We start from the raw sequence: 26,579 nt of genomic DNA on the forward strand, positions 1-26,579 counted from the left end.
GAGTCTGTGAGTCTGTGGTGTAACTCAAGCTTCCAGAGAAATCGATTTCTCAGTTATTTTATCCATTGGTACCTCAGAAGCACGTGGTACAATAGTCGAATCAAAATTGCCTCTCTTCTTTAATTCCTTTGTCTAATATAGTTGGGCTAATAAAGTCGCTGACGTTCTGAAAGAAACACAGCAAATTCATGCTAAAGATAGCCGGCTGTATAAAAGACAGCTTGTTGTGGGTTTGTTTTTAATATTAAAAATTGCGAATGGTCAACTGCATGGAAGATCAAAAGAATTCTGGATACAGCAACCTCTTGGGTACCACGTAAACATTCATGCCACTGGTGGCATCCAATGGAAACACGAGTATATCTGCATCCACATCCACTTATTTATTTATATTTGTTTGTTTGTTATAACAAATGCCATTATTTGAATTCATTGCCTCTCCGTTGCAGTGTGGATAACACGGTAGTTTAGCTGCAACTATTGGAAAAGTTTGGCCACACCTCGTATCCAGGTAACGGCTCCCCTCCCTGGGCGAGGCTATTCTGACCAATGGGAGCGCTGTAGAAACTCGCAGGTGGAGAGCAAAATCAGGGATCTAACGCGTAGTTTTCCTGTCATTGGCACACTATCAAGTGAGGGCAATAGGGAGAAAGCGCATCCTCACACCGGGAATCGCGCACCGGCACACAAGAGCCAAAGGCGCTCCACCGACAGTCTCTTGCTTCAACGGAAAGTCACGTGTAAGAACACTTTCATTGTCTTCACATAAACTGCATATCCTTGTCAACACAGAAAAAAATACTTGTCGGAGAAGTAGTTTTAGAAGGAACCAAACTGCTTACTTGCGGCAAACCCAGTTTTTGTAACGTTAGCTGTCAGAATCAAATACTGGGAAAAAGTGTTATGTGTTAAGATAGCTTTGTTTTGGACACTACTTGTATTGCGGGATTGTTGTTACACTTAGACTTGTTTTCAGTTCCTAAACTGTCTCTACCCAGTTCAGTCACCGGTAACCACTGAACGTGTCTTGGGAGGACAGCGCAACTTTGTTGCTGCTACAACTTGTTGGTAAAACGTGACTTCGCTGTCTAATTTTTACGTTAAGTTAATCTGATTCAATGCGAGGTCAAACTACAGGTAAATTAGGTGTGCTGCACGGTGGATTTTAAACAACATTTTTAGCTCGCTCGCTATTTCATGTAAAATAGACACATCATTGAATCAAGTATGGCTAAAAACACTACCTGTGTTTTTAGTTTTTAGACGATCGTGCGGCGAAAACACCTGTGGGAAATTCAGTCAGAACACTTGCGAGTGAGCGGAGGACATCAGTTCATTGGCTGCTTACTTTTCATTATTTCCTTTAAACGTGTTGTTTCATGGACATTAATTTCTCTCAAGGCAAGGAAACGTTTAAGCGTTAAAGTTAAACGTTAAAGTGAAAATACTTTTACAGGTGCTGTGACAACAGAAATGGAACAATTTACTTTTATATGTCTTGAACGTATTATGTCTTTTTACACAGATATTCGTATTAATGATCCATGTTTTTGGATGGAGGACATATCCATCTAGAAGGCCAGTTGCAAACAATTTTGTTCTCAGTATCTCACTTGGGTAGTGATCGATAATAGCGAGGTTTATAGTCTATAGTCCCCCTAAAAAGCTGCCCTGTTCTATTCAGAAATGCAGCTAAACCAATTCTGTCACAATATATGCTGTTGCTCACAACACAACCATCTCTTGGTTTCTTGTAAACACCTGTGTGCATCACCGAGTGCAATACTCAGAAAGCATGGGGTAAGGGTTTTATACTTCCCATGTATGACCTAATTTGTATTTGTAATGCAAGTCCGTCCAAGTGAGGTTGACTCATCAACATCACTTAATATTTTCTGATTGTTCTTGGCACCGTACCCAGGACGGTGTGGTCATGACATGCGGTCCATATTTTAGCATTTAGCAGACAGCAGATATTGAATGGAAGAGCATGGTGCTAATGCAAGATACCTGCCATTCCGTTGAAGAACTGGAGAAAAGGTCCTTTTTCAGTGAGTGAAAAACATGTAGGAGCACATTATAAACGTTTCCTTTGTCATGTAGCATAGATGGAGACTGGCATGGCGTATTTGGCCCTTGATACAACTACAGAAGAAATGTACAGGCTCTTTCAGTTGCAGGTTTTCATGCCTGCATCGTGTCTACATTCATCTCATTTTCACCATTTGTTGGCTTTTCAATGAATCTTGAATGGCATATCGTACAGTGCAAGCCTCTGCCATCCTTAACAGGCATCATAACCCCTAGAATTGAACATTTCTTGGTATGACAAGGAATCACGGCCAGTCAAACTGTGTCCATAACCTTTTCAGTGGTGCTGCTCACAGAGAGACAGAAAGACAGGTAGACAGACAGACAGACAGACAGACCGTGACTAAGATGTAAACAGGGATAACAAAGCATTTCCTCCACCTGCGAGTGACGGAGGTAATAATTCTCAATTCATTGGTTGCTTTGAAATTTCATAAGTGGGCACAAGAGGCATTGCGGGTACACAGGTGTGTCTGGGTGTGAGGGGTGGGGTAAGAGTCTGCCTGTGCTCCGACGTTCATCCATGCTGAATGAGATGGCAGATATTGCACTTTAGTGGGCGTCTGATTCTTGGATGCAGCACACTTGATTGTGAGCTTGAAGACGAAACTGCAGTCTGCCTCCACCTGGCCAGACTGGTTTGTGGGCAGAATAATGAGGCTTCTCTGTAATATCTGTAGGCAAACCAGGCCCTCTGGGTGAATTTCCATCCGCTCTTCCAGAAACATCTTAAGAGAGTCTAAATCACCACACGAATGGTGTTCGATTGATTGATTCCTTTTTTGCAGGTATTTTCAGCTCAGCTGGATAGTATTTTTCGCTCATCATGAATCACTCATATCCATCATGCTTCTCATTCCCCACATGCACAATCGAAACTCATAGTTTCAGTCCACCAGGCTGCATAAACTGATAGAGGAAACCAGTGGGGGGAAATCCAAAATCAGATTCAAACCTCCATTTGCCTTAAGGCTACGTTGCTGTACATCTCCCTTTCTGATTATACACCGTTTTATGACATCATAATATGTGTACATGACTGAACAGGTCACGCATTGTAACGGGAGGCGGATTTCGCTGCAGAAACACGCAGCCTGCCAAAGAGTTTCAAATCAGAAATCTCCCACGGTTCGGATGATTAAACCGATAAAGACTATACAAACTGACGCTCACGTCTTTCCCTCCAGGGATGCAAGTGTACAACCAAGCTTGAAAGACAAATGTTTGAGTCTTACAGGAAGCTGTGAATGGTAGACATGAGATATAAAGCCTATACAGAGCGCTCTTGTTTTGTTGAGCATTGGGAGGGGGGGGGGGGGGGGGGGGCTTTGTAATTTTCCACAGCCCCCATGGCATGTTTGCTCTGCGACTGGGTAGGCCACACCCCCATAATGCGCCTCTCCTCTTGCCAGTCGTCAGGTCACACTGTGGGGGGGGTGTTCACAGCTGCCAGGGGGCTGAACTGGGCCCAAGGGCCGGGTCTCAAATGGGCCGTGTGTTTGTTTGTTCTTCCCGTGTTCAGGGAGCTTGGTATCCTCTGGAAACCACTATTGAACACGTGAACACAATAGTCTCTAGGTTTCAGCTTTTGCCCGCGTGTCAGAGTTGGTGTCTGAGGTGCAGCAGCTAGTGTTGGCATTTCGTAGCTCAGCCCTGGGAAGTGCCAAAGAGGGTGACCCTTATTTCTCGCAAGGGCAAAGCTTCCTGTTTGCCTGCTTGGACTGTACTGGTAAATGGAGCTTTGTGATAACTTGCCAAGCCAAAAAAAAAAAAAAAAAAAAAACAGCAGCACTGCCCAAACCCAAGCTGATATTTTTCTTTTTGTTCATCTTGATTTTGCTTACTTAAAAATTGATGTGGGCATGTTATACATTCACAAGGTTGCTCTCACACAACCGTGCTCCCCTTTTTTTTTTGAACCTTGATGCACGGTGCCTGGGTTTTAAAAATAAAGCTCAGAGCAAACACGGATCGTCGCTCTTCCGAGTGTTGAAATCGAGCCTTCCTCTCTGGGCTGTTTGCCTAAATGCGTCTGAGGTGTGACTAACTGCTAGTTACCTATTTGCAGCTTGATGTGGCCTGGCGTGTGACAGCGCTGTGTTGGAGTGGTGCCAGGCTGCCCGTGGGTCCTGAATGTACTTGTCCGAGTCGCGCCACTCCCCACGGGCCCACAGGGGGAAAACTTAAGTTCCACATTGGACGTCCAATCTTTCCCACAGGCCACGGGTCGGCGGTGATGGTGTTCACGTGGCTTATGAGTATGATGATTATCTCAAAGGACCTCGGAAACCTCAGTGCAAACATTTCATAACTCCTTAGTTTAAGAAAAAAAAATAGAGATGTGTGTTTTTTTTTTGTTTGTTTTTTTTTCCTTAACAGACATTTAAGCACCACAGCCACTGCAAGTTAATTATCCACTGAGACTGTAGCCGTAAATGTGTCTGTATTTCTTTTTAATGAAAAGAATGTGACTCGTTAGATGAGTGATGTATAAATGTATCGGCCGAGAGAAAGCCATTAGCTGCTAAGGTGACATTGCAGGTGTAAACAGCAGGATGAGCTAGGTGCTTCTCCCAACCCTCAGACCCCTGGTATATGTGGTGCCGAGGGAGCCACATACTGCTGGCAGACAAAGACACTGATCTCCTCGCTTTACTGAGGAGTAAATGAGGTCCCAGGACACAGAAACCTGCTGTCAGTCATATCTCACCTGGGTAGAAAGACCTGCCAGTCCAGACTCCCCAGACTGCGCTCAAACTCAAGTGTTACCGCGCCTTTATGTAAGCAGATGTTGTCATTAGCACGGAGAGTAAATGAGCCCGTTATCGCCTGCCAAACTTACAGCTCGTTTTCTGCGGCAAACATACTGTGTCTTAGATGAGGCAAAGCAATTTAGCAGGTATCCAATCCTGCGCATCTGTTTAGCTACATTGGAGAAGTTAAAAGGTGCTGCCTTCACTGTTTTTTTTATCTTGCAATACTGTATTGAAAAAAAAAGCATTTTTGGTGTGTTTTACAAGATCAAAGCCAAACTATGAAAGTAACTGCACTGTATGAGAATTTCTATAAAACATTTGGTGGCTTTTTTCATCTGTTGGAAGCAATGCTGTCTGTCAGTAGACAGCCAACCCTTCAGAAACTGTGACTTATGTCACCATGGCAATATGGCTGCCAGTCATCAATTAGAAACTGTGTTTTTGCTTGGAGCACAGGTGGTGGAGGTAAAAATGACTTCATTGTGCTTCCAAAAGTTTTTCACAAGAGCATCTGCAGATTGTGGTGATGTTTCTTGATGTTTCATTTTTGATTTTGATGTTGCTTTTCATGTCGTCAGACACGGAGGTACAGACAGAGGCGCTGATTGTTTATTTAAGGGTACCAAGTGGAAAGCAATGCATTTAAAATTATGCAAAATATACAGCCCCAAGGGGAATTGTGGGCCTTATCTATATAAATATTATCTCGCATGTTTAACACTGTGTGTGTGTGTGTGTGTGTGTGTGTGTGTGTGTGTTGGGGGGATATTATATAATACTAATACAGATATGAGTGTATGTTTGTGCATGGTTGACAGAGAAAGAGAGGGAGAACGAATTGGTCCCAGTGGCCACACAAGCTCCCCCTGTTAATCTCTGTCCTGTTAATTACACAATGACAGACTACTCTATCGTGTGTAGGTGACTTTGTAAACAGCACAGGTGTGCAGTGAGTGCACTTTGAATGAGGACTCCCATAATACAAAACAAACACGCAACACTAAAAGGGAAAAAAAAGCTCTTGGATTGTAATTTACCCCAGTGAATTTAGGAGCTTTTAAAGTTGTCCTTCACTTGGTCTGGTTTGTGGCAGTTTATTTTTCACAGGTTCTGGAGGCAGAAGTGAAGTGAAGTTTACCATTAACAGTAATTTCCTCTGGAAATGGTCATTTTATCGTGACTGGAACAAAAAAAAAATTAATTCTAATGAGTTCATTTTTTCCTCTAGATGTATTAAGACCGCTCACACATCTCTTTCTCTGAGGAGGCGAACACCGGAGGTAGTGCTACTGAAGCTACAACAACTGGGGTAGGAGATTTTGCCTTTTCATTTGTAAACCTGATAGGACTCAGTCTAAACAAAAACTTTAAAGGTGAAGGGCATGGAAGAAAAGTGACATCATTGAACCAGCAGTCCGAATGCACACAGCCCACCATATTGTTGTTATAAGCCTAAATAACAGATCTGAATACAAGCTTAACATAAACAACAGAAGCACTCCAGATGCATGGTGGTGTGTGCTGGCATAGGAATTGTCATTTGAAGTTTTCCAGCGCCTGGCATTCTCTGTAGAGGTTAATTTACCCATGATGACTGCTTTCCTTGGAGCAAATATTCAGAGTACTTAATAATTTGGAATTAATATTCAAAATAAGCCATTTATGTACACTAAGTGTAAGCTGTCATGTTTAGGCAGAAGCAGTGGTTTGTACTCCCTAAAACATGGGTGATGCATGAGGATAAAGGAGAGCAACAGTGCATCAAACTTGCTGCACATATGTAACTGAATAACCATGCACACATGAGGTGACCTCCATATAGGGGTGTTAGTGACCGCTTATGAATACGCTGTTTAGCTGATCAACATTTCAGTGTTGGAATAGCAATAGAACATGCCATCTCTTTTATCTGAAAAAGAAATCACATTCCGAATGTCTACTAGTTAACAATTAAGAGAAAGGTTTTGTTTTCTGAATATAAACGGGAATAATAAAGCAATTCAATGTGACATTGTTATTGCTGGTTAAATGTCTACTACTAAATGTCAACTGTTGTGGCTAAGTATGTGAAATGTTTTGTTTTCCCCGCCTGAGAGGACAGGTCAGTAACGGTGTGGTCACAGTTTTTAAAAACACGTTTTGAAAGAAAATGTCACGACAGTTAAATCAAAACCATGATCCTTCTAGAACCCTGTGCTTCTTGCATTCAGTTTCCCAGCAACACCAGGGTACACAGAAAAAAAAAACTGGTTCTCATCCAGTTCTGAACCGAGATTGAAAAGGGATGGGGACACACCCTTGTCATTATTGTTTGAAACTTGGGCAAAAGACAGCAGGAGGGGTACATAAGCAGTGCACACCCTGTTGGCTCTGAGGATTGGTTGTAGGAGTTTGCAAGCCCTTGGAATGTATGCAAACAACTATGGCACCTTCGGTAGGTATTGGACACTTGCCCCAAATGGCAACTGCATATTTAAAATATTTGACAGAAAAAAAACTTTATTTTTTCCCTCCATATTACACCTGTTATGTGAGTAAACTGGATCTTAGCACAAGAAGAAAAATAAAAGTTTAGAATTCTCCAAAAATTTCTGTTTTTAAAATATTGACTTTTTTATATTGCCCAACAGATTAGTTCTAATCAATTTGCCAGATCTGTGTAAACAAATAAAACAAATTAAAGAACTTAAAAGTATACGTGTTGACAATGCTGTTAGTTATGTACTTATTGCAAGGAACTTGGAACAAGGAACTGAGCCTGACAGGTAATGTAGCTCATCATATTAGCCATGTATTCCTTTAGGTCCATAGACTAGTATTACCTTTACTTATTTTTTTCTACCTGGCCAATTAGTCTGTTATGTAACTGTATCTTGCCAGGGTGATGCTATGTCAGAACATGTGAATGGACAGGGTACTTATTGCCCTATATCTGCCTAGCTAGCAAACAAATATCCGCATGTCACATGAAATGAGCCAACGGGTTGTCACTCAGTGGGTTTATATGAGCTTCTTCAGGCCAGTTTGATCCTGATCCAACTAAATGCAGGCAGAAACGGCGTCCTATTTTTCCAGAGGGGGTGTGAACCTAAAGTTAGGCAATAAAAGTCCTGGGGTGTTGTTTGAAGTTTGATTTTGTCAGATTATTGCACAGTCACATGCACTTGTCACAAGAAATCCTACAATGTTACATGCTCAGCCCTGAGCACAGGACAGGACAAACTGTCTTTATCTAGGAAAAAAGTGTGTTGCTGAGGTTAAATGTTGCATTTGAGATATAGTGTTTTTGTTAAGTATTTTTAAAAAGCTTCAGGTGCAAAATTTAAGGAGACATAACACTCAAACGCAGACTAGCTCTCCTTTGCTACAAATAAGCCATAAATTAGACCTTCTGTTAAAAATCAGGCTCAGTGATGAGCGGACTTCTTGCACCAACGCAGTGTCACCGGTGATGGCATGGTTCGAAATCTGCACTGTCTGTTCCATGCTTTGTGAATCATTCTCAGGAGCCACAGTACTGAAGCCACTGAAGCCACCGTCGGGTCTAAAAATACAGCAGATCTCTCTCTCTCTCTCAGAGTCTGTGCACAAGGTGTCATTGGCACCTGCCCCTCCAGATCCTGACAGTACGCCTTTGTTTTCTCCGTCTCATCATGGACTGGAGCCATGATTTCATAGTAGGAAACCAGCAGGTTTGACCTGCCATGTCCCACTACCGTTTCAGTTACTGTGCATATGTTGTGGGCTGTCAGCAGGGGCTTATTAACACAGGAACACAAGCGTCCATGAGTTACTTACACAAGTGCCCATTGGTAGTGTATTAATCATTTGTATAGACAGAACTGATGCTTAGAGAAGACATTTTACCACTTGCTTTTGAGACTATAACATCTCTTCTTAAATGGCAAGTGGCAGCTGGTGTTATGAAGAGCTTGTTCGGTACTGTCTTTTGCCTGAAAATGATTTTGTGCATAAAGTATTTTATTCCATCCCATTGAACTCTCAGCAAAGTGCTAGCTAGCTATGGATAAGGTAGACAGTAGCTAGTATGTTTACAAAGCTAGCTAGCTTCTGTTTCCTAATCCGCTGGTGAATAATTTCACTTACATGCTAACTCTGTCCACTCAGGAAGCCATCAGTAGCCTTCTGCCTGCTGTGTTGCTGCTCAGGCTAGTGTAGGACCTACCAGTGGAAGCAGAGAAGTGCTGTGGAGCAAGGCTGGGATTGGTCCAGGCATTCTGGGTGTGGTGCAGGCCACGGGCGGCAGGACGACCCAACAGTCCCAAAGAGGAGCGCCTCTCCCCCCCAACCCCCCCTTCCTGCGGCTGCTGCTCTGAGTGCCAGACGCTCTCCTCTCCACCATGCTAAGCTTGATCAAACTACCTCGTGTTTTCACCATCAACCAAGTCCCCAAAGTGAGTTCATGGTTTTAGCCTTTCCTGCAAGAAGTCCACCAGGTGTGGATTTAATGAAGCATTTTCAAAATGTATATAATGTGATCATTCTGACCTCTTCTTTTGTTTTCAGTCATTTGGAAATTTTAGCTGGTCTCTTTTCGATTTGAGAGACTAAATAATAGTTCATGTGTAAAAGAAATAATGAAAAAAGAAAGAAAGAGAAAAAACAAATAATGCTGTTTTTGGACCTAGTTTTAGAATCCTTTGTCTACTCCATGAATATAGTACTGTACTGTACAGTATCAGTTAGCCAGTACTGTGCAGGTGCTCCATGAGTATAGTGAAGTATAGTAGCAGTTACTTTGTCCAGTGCAGGTGTTTTGTGAGTATAGTGAAGTATAGTAGCAGTTACTTTGTCCAGTGCAGGTGTTTTGTGAGTATGGTACAGTACAGTATTTGTTAGTCTGTCCTGTGCAAGTGTTTCATGAATATAGAGCAGCACTGTATCAGTTACTCTCTCTGGAGCAGGTATTACTAGAGTATAGAGCAGTTCAGTATTTGTTACTCTGTCCTGTCCAGGTGTTCCATGAGGACAGCATCATATCGGGGTACCGGCACCCCCGCAGCTCCGCCACTGACTGTGTCCTCAGCCTGTTCCAGCTGACCAATGAGACGCTTAACATCTGGACACATTTCCTGCCCACATGGTAAGGAAACTGGTGACCTATCAGGATGCAAACAACATTTCCACATTTTCTGTCATTTCAAAACCCCATTTAGCATATTCTTTTTAATGGTGATTATGGAGAGTATTACAACCTGACATTTTGCCAGTCTGGGCTGTAGCCTTGTAATACAAGGCTGGATTGGAATGGCAGCCTTGTATAACCATTTGGTCCTGGTCATGGGGACAAATGTTGTACACCGGCCTTTAGTTCAAATGCTTTTCATTGAGGTGTTAATTGAATACTGAGCTATATTCAGTATGGCTTGACAGTTAATTTGCTTTAAGTCTTGTATGAAAGACATGTATTGTTGAGGCTTGATTGTACTAGTGAAAAGGCACATGTAAAAGAATGTATCTTATTAAACAGCCTTCCCTTGAACAAATTTAGGGTAGCTGTCTTACTAAAGCTTAATTGGTTGCTCAGTTAATTGTTCTACCCTCTAAAATAGTTAATTGACCAACTAATTGATCTTATTCAATAAATCTGAGTACCTGTTTAGATTACTAATTTGTTGGAGGGGCAAAATGAACATAAAAGGCCAATGTGTTTACTTATCTTTACATACCTTTACAAGTGCTCCTCCGAGTACAAATTTCTTTCAAAAAAGGACTAACAACCCGTGCCTGTCAAGCCGTGTGAAACCCCAGATTTGTATCAGCTCAACAGTTCAAGCGCGTCTAAAGCTTCTTCCGCACCAGCAGAGTTTGCACTGCTTACTGACTCCCATTACCTCCACACCAGGCATACTCACTGAAACTGCCCTGAGCCGAAGTGTCCCCTTATCAGTCTCCCCTCATCTCACTGTGCTGCCTCACATGTAACACTTTCATCATCGGCCTCCAGGAGACAAAACAAAATCTCTAAAAGCTGTTTTTTTTTTATATAGGTTTGCTGTTATTATTGCTACATTATTGCTTTTGATTTATTCGTCTATGTCTTTAATGCTACAGGGAACCTGTGTTTGTTTAAATGTGGTTGCCCTGTGGCAGAATTCTGCACTTACAAATGTTTGTGTTTTTCCCCACTGCGTTCATATCGCACTGACAAAGGTAATACGTACCTGTTTTGATGACAAGGATTGAAAACGGAAAATTCCTGTAGGTAAATGTCTAGTATTTACGCCTTCTCCCTCATTCTCACTCCAAAACTTAATCGTGGAAAATTCCATGCACTTTACAGGAACTTGGTGCGGTCTTAACTGTTTCAGGGTTCAAATGAAAACAAGTCCACAGCGTGATGCCGGAACCAATGATGAGATGTGCAACATAGCACCTTTTCCACATTTTTAACTTATTTCATTTATTTTCTTGGTTGAAGGCTTTGTTGGTAACAGTTTTTTTTTTTTTTTTAATTTATAACAAGGGCAACTGAGCAAGGCGATCAAATGGCAAATCCATCCATCCTTCATCAGCAAATGAACTGTGTGTAACACATGCTTGAAAGTGGCTTTTACACTGCCGGCATGGTTCATGCTGTCAGTAATTTTATAACCCAGAAGACAACGTCCTATGAGTTGTGAACATCAGTCGTGTCGAGGCCGTAACGCACGTGGCTATGTGAAAGAACCTTTGAAATACTCGCTTTTACACTACATTTTTGTCATTTAGCAGGCTCTCTTATCCGGAGCAAGTGGGTTACAATTTTTTTATCCACTTATGCTGCTGGATATTTACTGAGGCAATTGTCGGTTAAGTACCTTGCCCAAGGGTACAGCAGCAGTGTCCCAGTGTGAAATCAAAGCAGCAACCTTTCAGCTGCCAGCTTAGCTCCTTACCACTACGCAACAGGTCTGTCCGAAACACTTGCAAGGAGAGTATTTTGAAGACTGTTGTATGTCACTTGACTGTGACTCACGTGTAATAATTAGGCATGACCGTGTGCTTCCTGCGTGTCTTCCCCGCTGAACATTGCTGCACGTAGAATCCTTCCCCTAGGGAGGATGCACTGTGCACTGGCATGTCCCCTTACCTTCTCATTAAGATAAACAAAGACAAGTGCCGGTCTGTGCTGAACGTGAGTCTGGGGAAGGAGGCATTGCTTGGGTTGGTGCCTCTGCAGGGGTTGTGGCTTGTGGTGGCTGGGCCCAATGCAATGAACCACTCAGCCCAAAGTGTGAGAGTGAGGTCACTTCTCTGTATGGTGGGTTTTCTGTCAAAAGGGGACAGGGATCACTGGCACATTGTTACGCCTTTATACATGCTCAGTCATATCGCCTCCGCGAGAATGCTGAAATTCCAGCTGCTTGCCAGATAGGACATCATGAATCTTCCTTCTTTCCTTCTTTTCTTTTCTTCTCAGTACAGCCAACCTCATATTACATTTACCTCACACTTCCTCGTCGTTCAGAATTCACCCGGGCTCGCCTTTTATCTCGATGTTGCGAAACTCACGCCCAGCAATCCAAACATTGCCCAAAGTGCCGATAAGGAACTGCCGGACTCCATGGCAACAGCTGCCCGTGTGGGTGATGAGCATGACTGTGCCGGGATCGTTAGTATTCCCGGCACAGGTGTTTACCCCCCCCCCCCCCCCCCCCTCACCGAGGGTGGTACTGTGAGGGTAGCACCAGGATTGGGACGTGGGGGGTGGGAAGAGGTTGTTGGTGAGACTGGCGCACTCACAGTAAGGTCTCCCGTCACCCGTCGTGATTGAAACTCGCGTTACAATTACGCCTCCCATCATTATGTAACTTCATGCCTTACACAATCACTACAGCATTCCAAACAGAGAGCTATGGCATACCACGTAGCAAAACTACAACAGGTACAAACAAATTACATAAAAGGGGGGCAAGAGATTGCACTAAGGTAGGGGAAATGAGATGCAGTCTGAGAAGGCGAGTCTTCAGCCTGTGATGGAATGTGGCTAGCGGGTCTCGCTATTCACATTTCAGTCAGAGCAACAGAAAGCTCATTCCTGTTGCTCCGACCACTACAAGAAGCTCGTTCTACCATAGAGGGGCCAAGATAGATGGAGTGATACCCTCTAATGAATTACAATAATCAGCCAATATTTCCACCTTGTGACTTTGTAAACCACACACACCGTTTCTCTTAAATAAGGCGTATCGCATTGTGTTATGCATACTGTGATCTAGTGACTGTGTTACATGGTAGTGTGTGTGGCGTTTCCTTAGTTATCCAGGCTGTCTAGTTTCAGGTTGGTGCGAGCACTAGTTAAATTGGTAGTGCTTGAATGGTGTTATGCTCACACTCACCGGTCTGGGAGTGCTGTTAGCCTGGCCTGACACTGTTGATCATTCAACTTTTATAGACATATTTATGTTCTCTAATTAATTAATTAATTAATTAATTAATTAATTAATTAAGAGGACAGCAGTGTAGAATAGTGGTTAAGGAGCAGGACCTGTAACCGAAAGGTTGCTGGTTCGATTCCCCCCAGGAGCGCTGCGGCTATACTCTTGGGTGAGGTACTTAATCCACAGTTGCCTCAGTAAATATCCAGATGTATAAATGGACAACAATGTCCGGTGTAGGCCACTCTGGATAAGAGCATCTGCAAAATGCCAACAATGTAATGTAATGCATTGTAAGATATCATGACTATAAATGCCACAGTGCTCAGACTCTCTCAGGCTGACAAGCCTACTGTTGGCCTACAGCATTGGGAGTTGATTGTGCATGTAGCTGTATGGATGGAGAAAGAGCCATATCCCTGTGCTATAACCTGTGATACTGGGGTGCCCTGTTTATATCTGCCATCAGAGAACAACATTTGCACCACAGCAGTTCAGTTTTGGCGCTCAATAGTTTCAATACGTGTCGCATCGGGAGTCTTTTCTTGATAATCACGTTAGCCTTCACTTGACACCTACGCATAAATGGACACAAAACACATTTTTCAATGAGGGATTTTCACAGCATCGAAAACGCTCTAGGCAGATTTTTGATTCTCTGTGACATTATGACATGTAACCACTGGTCTTGATGAGATTAAAAGTTGATGTTGAGAGCAGGGATCTTACAGGGGCCTCCTTCGTCTGTGCCCTCTAAATGCTGTTTAATTCCCTGGGGTGTACTATACATGCTCTGTTGGAGGCGGTTGACCACCCGGCCACTAGAGGGCACCACACAGGCCCCTGAGCCTCCAGTAGTTTCAACCGTGTGTGCAGTTGTTTAATTGGTTTGCGCTACACATCTATCAAGTAAAACGCAACACAATAGGTTGCGAATGCTTGACAGCTTCAGTGGACCTCCTTGGCTTGGCTGAGTCTTCCAGCCCTCGGGGTCATGTGTTTGCGACCTGTCCTGGCAGGTACTTCCTGTGGAAGCTGCTGACAGTGGTGCTGATGCAGGATGTCTGGCACGACTCCTACACCTGGCCGCTGCTGGTGTTCCTGCTGTCCGCCTGCATGTACCCTCTGGCCTCTAGCTGCGCCCACACCTTCAGCACCATGTCCGCCCGCGCCCGCCACGTCTGCTTCTTCTTCGACTACGGAGCACTCAGCTTCTACAGCCTGGGTGAGTCATATTTCAGCTTCAATGATCTGGCTGAGTCTCAGCTTAGCTTCTACAGCTTGAGGGAGTCATAGTTCAACTTCTACAGCTTGGGTGAGTCTCAGCTCAGCTTCTACAGCCTGGCTGAGACTCAGCTCAGCTTGTACAGCCTGGCTGAGACTCAGCTCAGCTTGTATAGCCTGGCTGAGACTCAGCTCAGCTTCTATGGCCAGGGTGAGTCTCAGCTCAGCTTGTACAGCCAGGGTGAGTCTCAGATCAGCTTGTACAGCCAGGGTGAGTCTCAGCTCAGCTTCTATGGCCAGGGTGAGTCTCAGTTCAGCTTGTACAGCCAGGGTGAATCTCAGATCAGCTTGTACAGCCAGGGTGAGTCTCAGCTCAGCTTCTATGGCTTGGGTGAGTCTCAGCTCAGCTTGTACAGCCAGGGTGAGTCTCAGATCAGCTTGTACAGCCAGGGTGAGTCTCAGATCAGCTTCTATGGCCAGGGTGAGTCTCAGCTCAGCTTGTACAGCCAGGGTGAATCTCTGATCAGCTTGTACAGCCAGGGTGAGTCTCAGCTCAGCTTCTATGGCCAGGGTGAGTCTCAGCTCAGCTTGTACAGCCAGGGTGAGTCTCAGATCAGCTTGTACAGCCAGGGTGAGTCTCAGATCAGCTTCTATGGCCAGGGTGAGTCTCAGATCAGCTTGTACAGCCAGGGTGAATCTCAGATCAGCTTGTACAGCCAGAGTGAGTCTCAGATCAGCTTGTACAGCCAGAGTGAGTCTCAGATCAGCTTCTATGAACTGGCTGAGTGACAGGAGAGGAGGACACATCATCACCCTTACACGCATGCAGCCAGCATTGCGTCTGTGCCATTATTATGCAGCCTGATGATGTCCTTTCCTCTTGACCATGACTGATAGTATGTGTGTGGTTCCATGCGTGTTTATTCCACAGGCTCGGCTATCACCTACTCTGCGTACGTTATCCCAGACAGATGGGTGAACAGCACGTTCCACCTGTACTACATCCCTATAGCTGTCTTTAACACAGTCGTCTGCACTGCTCTGGCCTGCTACTCAAGGTGAGTCCGATGCAGCTGACATCCTGCATGCAATTCAGTGTAAACGCTGGGTCTTATGGGATAATTTAGGATAGATAACTGTAGAGGGCCACTCGGAGTAATAGCAGCAGACTTCTCTGTACCTTCCTTCAAATGCATGAAAGCAGAAAGCATATCTTATTCATTCAATGACTTTCAATAAACTGGCAGTGAACATCATCCCTCAGAACACTGGACAGTGACCCGACCATGTGTTTCCCATCTGCACAAACTAAACCTTCTGTTTTATTTATATGTTTTAATGTTTAAAGTGTTACTATTTAAAATTGTAATGTTTAATTTTAATATTTTCTCTTTGAACACTGTCAGTATTAAACTGTGTTTTTATAAGAATTAAATAAGCAAATTCTGTGCAGATTCAGTGTGGGTTCATAAATCTGTATAGTGTGTGGATGGGCTGAGATATAGGCCACAGTCAGTGAGTCGGGAAATCCAGACGCCACAATGATCGGTGAATCTGCACAGCCTCGGGATAACATAATGCTGCAAAACGAGACCTTAATCAGCTGAGTACACACTATCAAGAAAACACAGAAGGTGCAGAAAGTATCTTAGGGGCAGTATACTGATACATTATCTGTGCCGTTGGACGCTGTTGTTCCTGGCCCGTGCTGCCTGGTTTGTTTTCTCTTTTGAGCTGTGTTGACCAGCATGACTGCCCTCTCACACCTCTTCTCCCTCTCCTCTCACCTGCTAAGGCTTGGCTTACCGTTTCTGCAATATAACCATGACATCATAAAAAGGTAACCTTGTGCACCCAGTCATTTAATGCGCTTCTTTTGCTCTGGCATGCATGCTTTGGGGGCTTGGGGGGGGCCAGCTAACAAACCTACAGCCAATCATATGTATCCCTGCTGATGACGAATGAAATGAAACTACATTGGATTGATGTATTGGCATAAACGTAACCTCAGTTTGCACAGGATAGCTGTAAATTCTAGAACTGCATTTGTCTACTGTTACAATGCCTTGTTTTTTAACATGCAAAACATTATTTAAATGACATCAACAACTTGACTTGAGTGGCTTTGCGGATGGGATTATGTGACATTAAAGGGTGTCTACAGTATCCTTGTAATATTTACTGATGTTTTTAATATAAACTATGTACTCCTTTTGTGTAATCTACCCTGTAAAGTACACCGATATCAGATGTAACCTCAGAAGGAGCAAACCATATCGGTGACCGTGCAAATACTCTGCAGGATTATAAAATCTTTTTTTTTCTGGCACTCTACCAACAGGCCATTTTAGTTCAGTTTAGTAATCTAGTTTAATTCTGTAGAAGCCTCGTGCTTTTCTTGTGGATGATTCACCTGCGAGGGAACAGGTGAGCGATCTGACGCATGAGATGCCATCTGATGTGTATATCCTTCTCTGCTTCACAGTACTCGGTTGATTCATAATTTCAGGGGGATGAACTGTGATCTGAACTCGTGCTCGGTTTGGCTATGAGTTTCCAGCTAGGTGCTTTTGTTTCAGAACCCTAGACCAGCGTTTCCCAACCCTGCTCCTGAAGGCACACCGTCCTGCATATCTTCTATCTATCCCTGCTCTACCTACCTGACTGAACTCATCAGTGGCACTTTTGATTAGCTGAGCACACCTGATTTAGTCAAGCAGGAAGGATACATAGAAGATATGCAGGACAGTGTGCCTCCAGGAGCAGGGTTGGGAAAGACGGCCCTAGACTGTATGTGTTCTGCTTCAGCATGTGGGAACATGCGTGTAAGCGTGGCTTAGATGTGAGACTATTAAGAGATATACCCCCATCTCTCCCTCACCCCTAGGTTTCCAGAGTGCAACAGCCCGAAGCTGGGAAAGATCCTTCGCGTTTTGGCCTTTGCCTACCCCTACCTGTTCGACAACATTCCCGTCTTCTACAGGGTGAGTGTTTCATTCTGCACATTCCTCACACTCTCACCGAGGTAAATACAAAAAAAAAACAACCTCTAGAAAGATCTAGAAATATTTAACTTCCTGAATCGACCCGAGCAACACCTAGAAATATTTACCTTCTTGAAAAATGTGAGCGGTTGTGTAAACTTAAAATGTCTCACGTGTAGAATTCTCACTACATTATTAGCCTCCATCCAATTCACAGCGCAGTGTGTTTCTGAACCAGCTAAATACACGTGACAGATAACACGCGATGTGCATTTGCATGTAATGGGTCGGAATATGAGTCGGAAGCTAACCTGGCTGGGGACAGTCGTTGTTGAGATTGAGACTGAGGCTGGTACTTCTCTCTTGTCAGATCTTTGTGTGCACCGGCGAGGGGTGCACCGACAATGAGACCAACGCCCTGCACTACCACCACACCGTGCTGGCCTTCCTCACCGCCTTCCTGTTTGCCACACACCTGCCAGAGCGGCTGGCCCCTGGTCGTTTCGACTACATCGGTGGGTGCACGGCGCCTCCCCCTCACTATGCTTTGCTTGTCACTCAAGGTTCTCGTGGAAGATCCATCTAAGTATTTCCCTTCTAGAAAGTCGCGGAACAGCTGTCCTAAGTGCTCAGAATCTCTGCCCAGATTTTAAGGGATATATATTTCTGTTCATTTTAAGTTGCATGAAGGATGTCCATCTTGGGTGCTAATTTGCTAGCTTGACGTCAACATGCTAATATTGCTAACAAAATTAGCTAGCTCACTGTCTTAAGCCCACCAAAAAAAGTTATGACTGGTATTCAAAGCTAAGAGCAAGCACATGTCACAAAATATTCTGAAAAGGTTATTTGGCTCCCTCAATTCCACATTCAAAGTAGCCCAAGTTCGGAGGTATTGTACTATTGCAGCAGTAAAAATAATCCTTGAAATCCATTTGTCAGTGAAATGTCATGGAAAAACAGATCTGAGCAGCAACCCCTGTCAGTGCTTTGTCCCAGTGCTATAGGGGCTAGATCTGAATGTAGACATGAAAGGGGGCGAGTGTGTCTCAGAGCAGTGTGTTGACCTCCGTGTGTTCGACCCCCCCCCCATTCCCTCTTTGCAGGCCACAGCCACCAGCTCTTCCACGTGTGCGGCATCATCGGGACGCACTTCCAGATGCAGGCCATCGAGATGGACATGTCGCTGCGGCGGGCGTGGCTCCTGGCCCGGGCTCCGCCCATCACCTTCGCCAACACGCTGGGGGCCTCGCTGCTCAGCGTGGGTCTCAGCCTCGTCGTTGTCTACATCTTCAGCCTGGCGCTCTACTGGACCCCGGCCAAGAAGAGCAGGCGCAGCCGGAAGCCCAAGACCCCCTCCGGCTCCTCCAACTGATCCGCCATCCTGAAGCGTCACTGTCAGCTTTCCAAACCCTTGGTTTGAGCCCCCCCCCCCCCAAAAAGCCCCCTCAGGACCCGTGCAGGTACTCACTTTCCTCCAACAGGAGACTTTTTTTTACCTTCTACTGAGACAGGAATGGTCAATACACTCACGCTTGCTTGGGAACAAGCTGCGGAAGTGAACGCAACACATTCTCCAGGGATCACGGGTCTGGCTGCGACGCCTGTCCTGTCCGCTCATTCGCCAAAGCCATCTGGGCGGACAGACCGCCAGCTTGACCGGGACTGACCACAGGAAACTGCATGTGCTCTCGTGTCCCCAGTTCAGGCTGACTGAAGGGACCCACTGCACCACTTTCAGGGATCTCATCAAACACAGCTTTTCTTCAAAGCCCAATGAGCTGCTTGTATGTAGTTCCGTAGGAAGCCCGTAAATCAATGGAGCTGATAAAGGAAATTACCTCGTGGATGCCATGACGGTTTTGATAGCACTGGGAGACTGCTAAATCACGATGAGACAGAAAACGCAACGAGTGATGTGAGAAAAACATAACTACTAATGCATATATTGTGTATGATGAGAGATGTATATGTGTAATAAAAGGCATGTATCAGCCACAAAGAAAAAGATTTTCCTCCCCTTATTAGATTTTACATATTCAAAAATCACCAGATGCCACATAGTTTCTTCTTCTTGGTTAACCAGGGCTTGAACTAAAATGTAAGATCATAAAGGTAACATCATGCAGTGGCTATTGCTGATTTGATGGTAAGTGGTTTGTGTGTAAAAGAGCCATTGTGTCCACATAGTTGATGGCCTGTGGCTTGTGGCTCCCCCCACTGGTCACTGTGAGTATAGACATAGTTTATCGTCACAAAATCAGAACATTCAGGATGTGCCTGTTGCCCAAAGGTTTGTGCTTTCTGAAAAACTATCATCGTAATGACTGTGCCTTAAAGAACAAAACAGCTATAAGGAAAGTTGCGGTACACGTGTTTTCTTGTGTTGCTGCCACAAAGAAATAACTCACTTGTACACTTCTCTTTCCTGTGCCACAGAGTGCAAAGTGTTGAACAGTAAGCAAATAAGCTCCTTAAGATGATTCTATGAGAAAACGAAAGGAAAATCCTTGGTTGAACATATCAATTACTTATAAAAAAAAAAACAAACAAAAAAGAACATGCCAGAGATATTGACTTGGTGAGCAACTGGTATGTTCAGCTAAACTCAAAAATTATTTCCACTAAAGCATGAAATGATTTCAATTTGTAATAAGATGTACATTTTGAATGATCATTATGAGGGAGGGAGTTTAAAATGAACAAAGGTTTTTTGTGTGTCGTTGTATTATTTTAATAATGTTGGTTATGTTATCCCTACAAAAAAGTAACCCATTAAAGATTTCAGAACTATTTATTTAGTATTTCTTGAGGGATTCTTTTTTGTTTCTGTAATATAGTTATTATATGGTTGCATTTGAAAACTGTTTGTTATTTTATATGTAAACACTACAATGTCTGCTTTCATTTTCTGTTTCTCTCTGAATTATTATGAAGGTGTGATTATACATGCAGGGTTTTGATATTATTTTGAAAATGAAGACATTTAAACTGAAGCTGTGTGCATCACTTTAAAAGATAACTGGGGGCCAACAACTGTGAATAAACAATGTGAAGTCCACACTGCAACTAAATCTAACCTCTAGTGGAGTTACAGTATGTAAACATTGGCATTGAAAGGTGTTGAGAGCTCCTGAACACATGGTGAAACTTTTGGTTTTCTTTAAAAAAAAAAAAAGCATTGATGCCCCTTGATTTAGTAGATTTTAGAATCTTTTAGAATTACTGGGTGGAGCTAACAAGGTGCCATGTTGAGCTGCTGATTTTTCACTGGTGCTAAAGTTAGTTAACTTCCATGCCCACCATTTTGTATGGGCAACCTTGGGATGACCACCTGATAAATGTACGAGAAAAGTGGAACTAATGATATGATAAAAATATATATATATATTGATTGTTTTATAATAAACTTTGCACTGATACCAAAACTTTGTCTTTTATTGTGGTTAATTGTGGAGAGGCTGCCAATAGATGTGGTGAAGGAGAAACTTATAAATGATATGATCCTGGATATAAATACATGCCAATTACTGTGACAATGGCTTTTTTTTACTACTCACATAAATAAAAACCTTCAAGTCAAAACCATATTTTTTTCCAGATGCTTTGTACCATCACAAAATATCTCCATCTAAATCCACCCTGTGGTTTGCAGTGTTGAAGCTTCTGCGATGAGATATCAAAAGATCCACAGTATGTGTATGTATTTGTTACAAATGTGCAAAGGACATGGGTAGTGTGGACATTTGTCTGCCTTTGCAAAGTTCACGATAACATTGTGTGCACACTTGGTTATCTCAGTCCTGTACATACTTTCAAAACCTCGACCTCAGCTAATAGCGGTTGGGAGGTGCTAGATGAAGAAGGAGGAACTGCCAATAAACTTCAGCCAACACACCCATCAGCTCAACTATATGCTGAATATCTGAAACTACTTTCTGCCAGAAGCGTTCACTAATTTTGCCCTGGGGTCTTTAAAAAGTACCGCAGCTGCGGGTTATGCCTTTAACCCTCTCCTCTTATACTGTCAGCATGTTGTTCTTTAATCCCCAAGAAATGCATTCACTAAACAGCCCCATCTCAGAAAGGCACTGCTTTTAGAAACACAAGAGTTTTGTTCCTACCTATCTCGGAGGTTTTATTATTTTAATGATAGTTTTGCTTTTTCGCTGTTAGGGGTACAGAGGGGGCATGTCTCAGCAGTGCGTCATGGCAGTGTTTTCATTCTTACTAAGATCTTGTGATTTGGCACTGGAAACAACAGTGACCATAAGCACAGAATGTCGCTCGCTGTTGGAATGTGTGATGCAAAAAATTCTACATCAGGAACTTCTGTTGAAAAGCAAGGCGGCACATGGCAGTGTGTTTACAGACCCATGGTAGCTTCATGCAATTCATTCCTCTGTGAAATGGTAGAAAACAGCGATTGCTGACTGGTGTTGCTTCTCAGTAAATAAGTATTATTCTACACGTTTGGTCAAATGGGGTACAGGGCCTTCCAGGAAAACGTAGTAAGCAGGACCTTTTGTACTTGGACACAGGGACAAGTAATACACCTGGTGCCATATCTGAAGAATTTAGAGGAGGTGTGTACGATGGCTACATTAATATTTCCAACAAATATAGACATAAAATGGTGTAATGAAAAATACAGCAGGGCTTAACTGTGTACTGTGAGCACATCCTTAATGTGTAAAATGTTGTTTTACAAATACTGTTGTGTGAGTCACTCATATTTCTTTACCTGCTGCAGACTCACATATTCCATACCATACCTGGAAAAGAAGAGTCTCTCCATTCACCTTTCGCTTATCTCACCTCGGCAGATTGTACCTGGAACAGCACAGTTAGTTCTCAAGTTTTCCTGACCTTGCGAAGCCTGGATTCAACATGGACCTGCACTGACTGCTGATCGGGCCTGAGATCTCTTCCCAGATCCCACCTGAATGCCAGTTTAATGCTTACCTAAGACAGACAGTGGGCACATTGGGCTTGCATTTATTGTGTTCTCCATCCTCTCGTTTGGTTCGAAAATGCGGTCAGATGGATTTACTTGTCTGCGTTGACTGTTAGTTGTGGGTGATGCCACTGGGAGCACTGTGCCTGCTGTTTGCTGTCTGTATTCTGTACTTGTATTTTTAAATGCTGTTTGAGCTGTACTGGCTCCTCTTGTCAAATTTAGAACTACAGGTGGCTCCCACTTGTACACAATGTGCCTTTAATAAAGTTTGCATAAATTCTTTTTTTTAACACATTTGGATTTGAGTTAAAGAAGAAAAAAAAACAGAACAGAAGGGTATAATAATAATAATAATAATAATAATAATAATAAGCAGAAGAAGAAGAAGAAGAAGAAGGCAACAATGAGTTTTCCATATTGATTCCCCCCCCAAGCCATCTTTGGTGAAAAAAGTCAGTATGGAAAAATCATTGTTTTAATAAATACTTGAAGTAGTTGAATATGATGCTTTCAGTCAATGGACCTATGAATGAAACTGAAGGAGTGACACACAGAGATCAGAGGTAGGAGGACAACCGAGACGGTGTCCCCAAAACGCGCAGTTATCAGTTATAACAGTAATTCTGCCACATGCGAGTTTGGCTACACATAGTGCTGATCTGGCAATGGTGCGGTTTGGGAACCACTCATTTAAACCAATTTAAAATTTAACGAACAGTGCTAGCACTTAAAATAATGTTGGTACCGTATGTTAAATGTTGATTAAAATATATTAAAATATAATTTAATTGACCAAAGGTCATGAGGTAACTAATGAAATCAGACGGCTATGTCATATGTTTGTCTTTTTTGGTGGGCTGCAAAACAAATAGATTCGTTTGCATAATTCCTTAACTAAAATTTTGGTTAAACTGTCACAGTCACTATTTGAGTTTTATCAATTAGGTTGCTAGAAATTAGCATTAGGAATGGCAGGTAAATTAGGGCAAACCCCAAGTGATTGATGCGATTAGTGATTGGTGATAGAGAGACGGAAGGAACGTCTGAACTGAGGAAACGGAGCACGGGTGAGGTTTTTTTAGCGAACTGTGTTCTGAAAGGCAGTCAGCTACGCAGTAAGTAATTGACAGTGAATCAGCCTACGTGAGTATAATGTTAAAATACATATTGCTAGTAATGAGTAGTTCGTTAGCTATATACACACTAGGAAATGCAATTGCTTTGTGGACTGGGAAATGCGTTTTACTACTAGCTCGCTGGATAACTAGCTTGCTTTTGTTGGACATCTATCCAAGTATCTTGGATAGCTGATTTGTGTTTGATAGTTCTATTGACGTAATTTCGAAAATGCAGCCTTTCATGCCAGTGAAAACATTAGTTTTAGGCATCACATAATCACCAGGCTTTGTCAGTTGCCTCTCTACATGTATAGCTGTGTTGTGATAGAACCTCATTAAGACTGTAGACATTTAAGAATATAAAACAAATTGATGTCTGTTTAAGTAGAGACTAACTATCCCAACATCTGGAAAACGTGGTAAAGTAGCTAACCTAGGTAGTACAGGTGGGTGGGCTGGTTTAAGCAAATACAAGACTATTTGTCCCAGGCAAGACACTTGCTAGCTTGCCAAGGCGAGGCTAAGAAATAAGAGAACAAGCTATTGTATTGTATTTTTTTCTGTAATTAAGTTGTGTATGACAACACAGTGTGTTGGCAGTTTGGCGAACCAAGATGACCAGGTATAGATGCAGACACTTCAGTTACGTTATGCTGTGAGGGTCTTTCTTCCTGGCGAGTTAATACTGAGAAACACAGTTGAATACCATCGCTAGAATAAGTTGCATGACTTTCGTTAGCCCAGCAGATTACTGACGCCTAACCAAGCCAGCGAGTTGGCTATCTTATTATTGTTGTTATTATTATTACATCAATATTATGGATGGTTTCCATTCCACAGGAAGGTAAAAGACCCACGAAAACCAGCCCCAGAGAAATCACGCCACAGCCAAATAAACCCAGCTGGTGTTAGTTAGGTAACAAACATTTCTTTGTAGCTTGCTGATGTAAATTCGTTCTGTAGTATAGCTAACGTTAGCCACCTGATATGAGTATTTCCAGTTACGTTACAGGGCCACCGTGCCCTGCGTCTTTTGACCATTGATTTGTGCGCAGGTGTATTTATATATGTAGATGTGGAATGTTGCATTTAGGTCATCCGCAGACAGCAGTGCCACCGTTCTGATGCACGCGCAGGGACGGATCAAAGCCAACAGGAAAGGGGAACTCAAAGAGATAGGGCAGTACATATCTAATAGCCCTTCTGAATTTGTGGTGCAGAGGATCTCAAAGACATAAGTCCAACATGTATTTTCATGCTTTCTGTTTTCTGTTTTTAAGACACAGCACTCATTCAGGAACATATTTGGCAGCAAAACATCCCAAAATGAGTTGTCTGAGGATGTGGCCAAACCACTTGTAGATAACCTCATTCATTGTAAAAATGGTAAAGCAGACGCAGTGTTCTAACCCATAATACTGTGCATTTATTGCTGTTCGTTAAAGTGATCATGACCGTTTACTTCAAATAGTCAGTATGCAATGTGTGTTCAAAAATTGTATATATTGAAGTGCTGTATTTTTAAAGAATCTATACTGTGATGAAAGTGGTTCACTTCTTCTGTTGATTTTGTGGTTGTGGGTTTGTTTTTCACCTACCGTGTCACACACAGTGGCAAAACTCTCGCCATGAAGGGCTCTCCTCGTTGTCTGGACGTGACCTTTAACAGCACAGGCCCATACCAGGCCAGCAGATTTGTCAGAAAACCTTGGTACTCTCAGTATACATATTTTTCTGTTTGACTTGTCCTCTTCCCTGGGTTGTTAATACTCCTTTCCAATATGTGTTGCCAGGTATTTAAGACCTCTTATCATGATAAGAGCTTCATGGAGATACAGAGTCAGGGTCCTGTTGTAGGGCTGGCGGATGATATGTCAGACAGGCAGTAGAGAGACAGCCAGCAGTCTGTGCTGAAAACTGCCACCTTCAGGTAAGCTTCAGAAATGTAGAAGTAGGTGTATTTTGTAGTTTGTGCACATGGAAACTGCATTTACACTTACATTTATTCATTTGGCAGATGGTTTTATCCAAAGCGATTTACAAGTGAGGCAGAATACAAAACAAGCAAAAAGCCACATAAGGAGTCAACAGTATTAGAAACACTGCATGACCAAGTGTCAGTAGTTGGCCAGACAAGGCACAAGCTTGTTGGAAGAGATACGATTGCATGAAACCATAGATTTGAAATTTTTTTTAAAGGAAAACAAATATAAGACATAGGAAATTGCTTTAGGTGGTAGTGTTTCAGGTGTTCAGGTGAGCTGTGTCTGGATAATGTTTTGTAAACATTTTGAAATACCTATATTTCAAATATGTTAATTTATTTCACATTACAGGTATTTAGCAGATGCTCTTACCCAGAACGGCTTACATCAGTTACAATGTTATCCATTTATACAGCTGGATATTTACAGAGGCGATTCTGGGTTAAGTACCTTGCCCAATGGTACAACAGCAGTGCTCCAGCAGGGAATCGAACTAGCAACCCGTCAGTCACGAGTCCCGCTCCTTAACCACTATGCTACACTGCTGCCCTATTTTGCTGCAATTATCAACCCACAAGAGGCGTGCAACGCAGAAGGAGTCGATGAGGACAGGAGCTACAGAGTATTTTTGCAAAATTTTATTTATTAAATTTATTTATATCAGGGACCGTGTCCAAAATACATTAATCTCAAAAAAAAGGAAAGATGCTTTGTACCAGATTTAGCTACTAGCTAATTTCTGCAGTCCATGAGCAGGTGAAGAAAACGATAAAACGCAAAACAAAACCTAACATCACCACTACAAATAGGCCAGCATCCTATTCAACCCACGCAGGCACACACAAACACATACACAAACGCACACACACACACATACACAAACGCACAATAACACACTTCATAGGAATGAACACATAACAATATAGATATCAAAATATTACATACATATATCCAAAGTTATAAAATCAGGTCATCAGAATGTCAAATTAATGCTGACAAGACTGGTTACTGGTATTTCTGTATTACATATACATTTGCATATGTGTCTTACACTGTGTCTTAAATATGCAACAACTATAT

General features: G+C 42.9%; 1 protein-coding gene across 3 annotated transcripts; it reads left to right on the forward strand.

Moving 5' to 3' along the window:
- The first annotated feature begins 621 nt into the window (after nucleotides 1-621).
- Nucleotides 622-18,865, forward strand: paqr5b (progestin and adipoQ receptor family member Vb). Of its 3 annotated transcripts, none has more exons than XM_036535751.1 (10): nucleotides 622-740; nucleotides 6,076-6,156; nucleotides 8,976-9,262; nucleotides 9,824-9,951; nucleotides 14,248-14,453; nucleotides 15,384-15,510; nucleotides 16,248-16,292; nucleotides 17,340-17,436; nucleotides 17,807-17,951; nucleotides 18,543-18,865. In XM_036535751.1, exons 3-10 carry the CDS (start codon nucleotides 9,209-9,211, stop codon nucleotides 18,809-18,811), a joined length of 1,071 nt encoding a protein of 356 aa, XP_036391644.1. In that variant the 5' UTR covers nucleotides 622-740; nucleotides 6,076-6,156; nucleotides 8,976-9,208; the 3' UTR covers nucleotides 18,812-18,865. The 3 variants fall into 3 exon arrangements, with proteins under 3 accessions (XP_036391644.1, XP_036391645.1, XP_036391646.1); XM_036535752.1 differs by having other exon boundaries at nucleotides 9,017-9,262; XM_036535753.1 differs by lacking the exon at nucleotides 16,248-16,292.
- Nucleotides 18,866-26,579: the final 7,714 nt, after the last annotated feature.

The sequence above is a fragment of the Megalops cyprinoides genome, chromosome 8, assembly GCF_013368585.1.
Source record: "Megalops cyprinoides isolate fMegCyp1 chromosome 8, fMegCyp1.pri, whole genome shotgun sequence".
NCBI classification, from domain to species: Eukaryota; Metazoa; Chordata; class Actinopteri; order Elopiformes; family Megalopidae; genus Megalops; species Megalops cyprinoides.

Coding starts and splice junctions, on each gene's coding strand:
- paqr5b (XM_036535751.1), top strand. CDS start 9,209: ATGCTAAGCTTGATCAAACTACCTCGTGTTTTCACCATCAACCAAGTC. Junction 9,263..9,823: donor CCATCAACCAAGTCCCCAAA/GTGAGTTCATGG, acceptor TGTCCTGTCCAG/GTGTTCCATGAGGACAGCAT. Junction 17,952..18,542: donor TGGTCGTTTCGACTACATCG/GTGGGTGCACGG, acceptor CCCTCTTTGCAG/GCCACAGCCACCAGCTCTTC.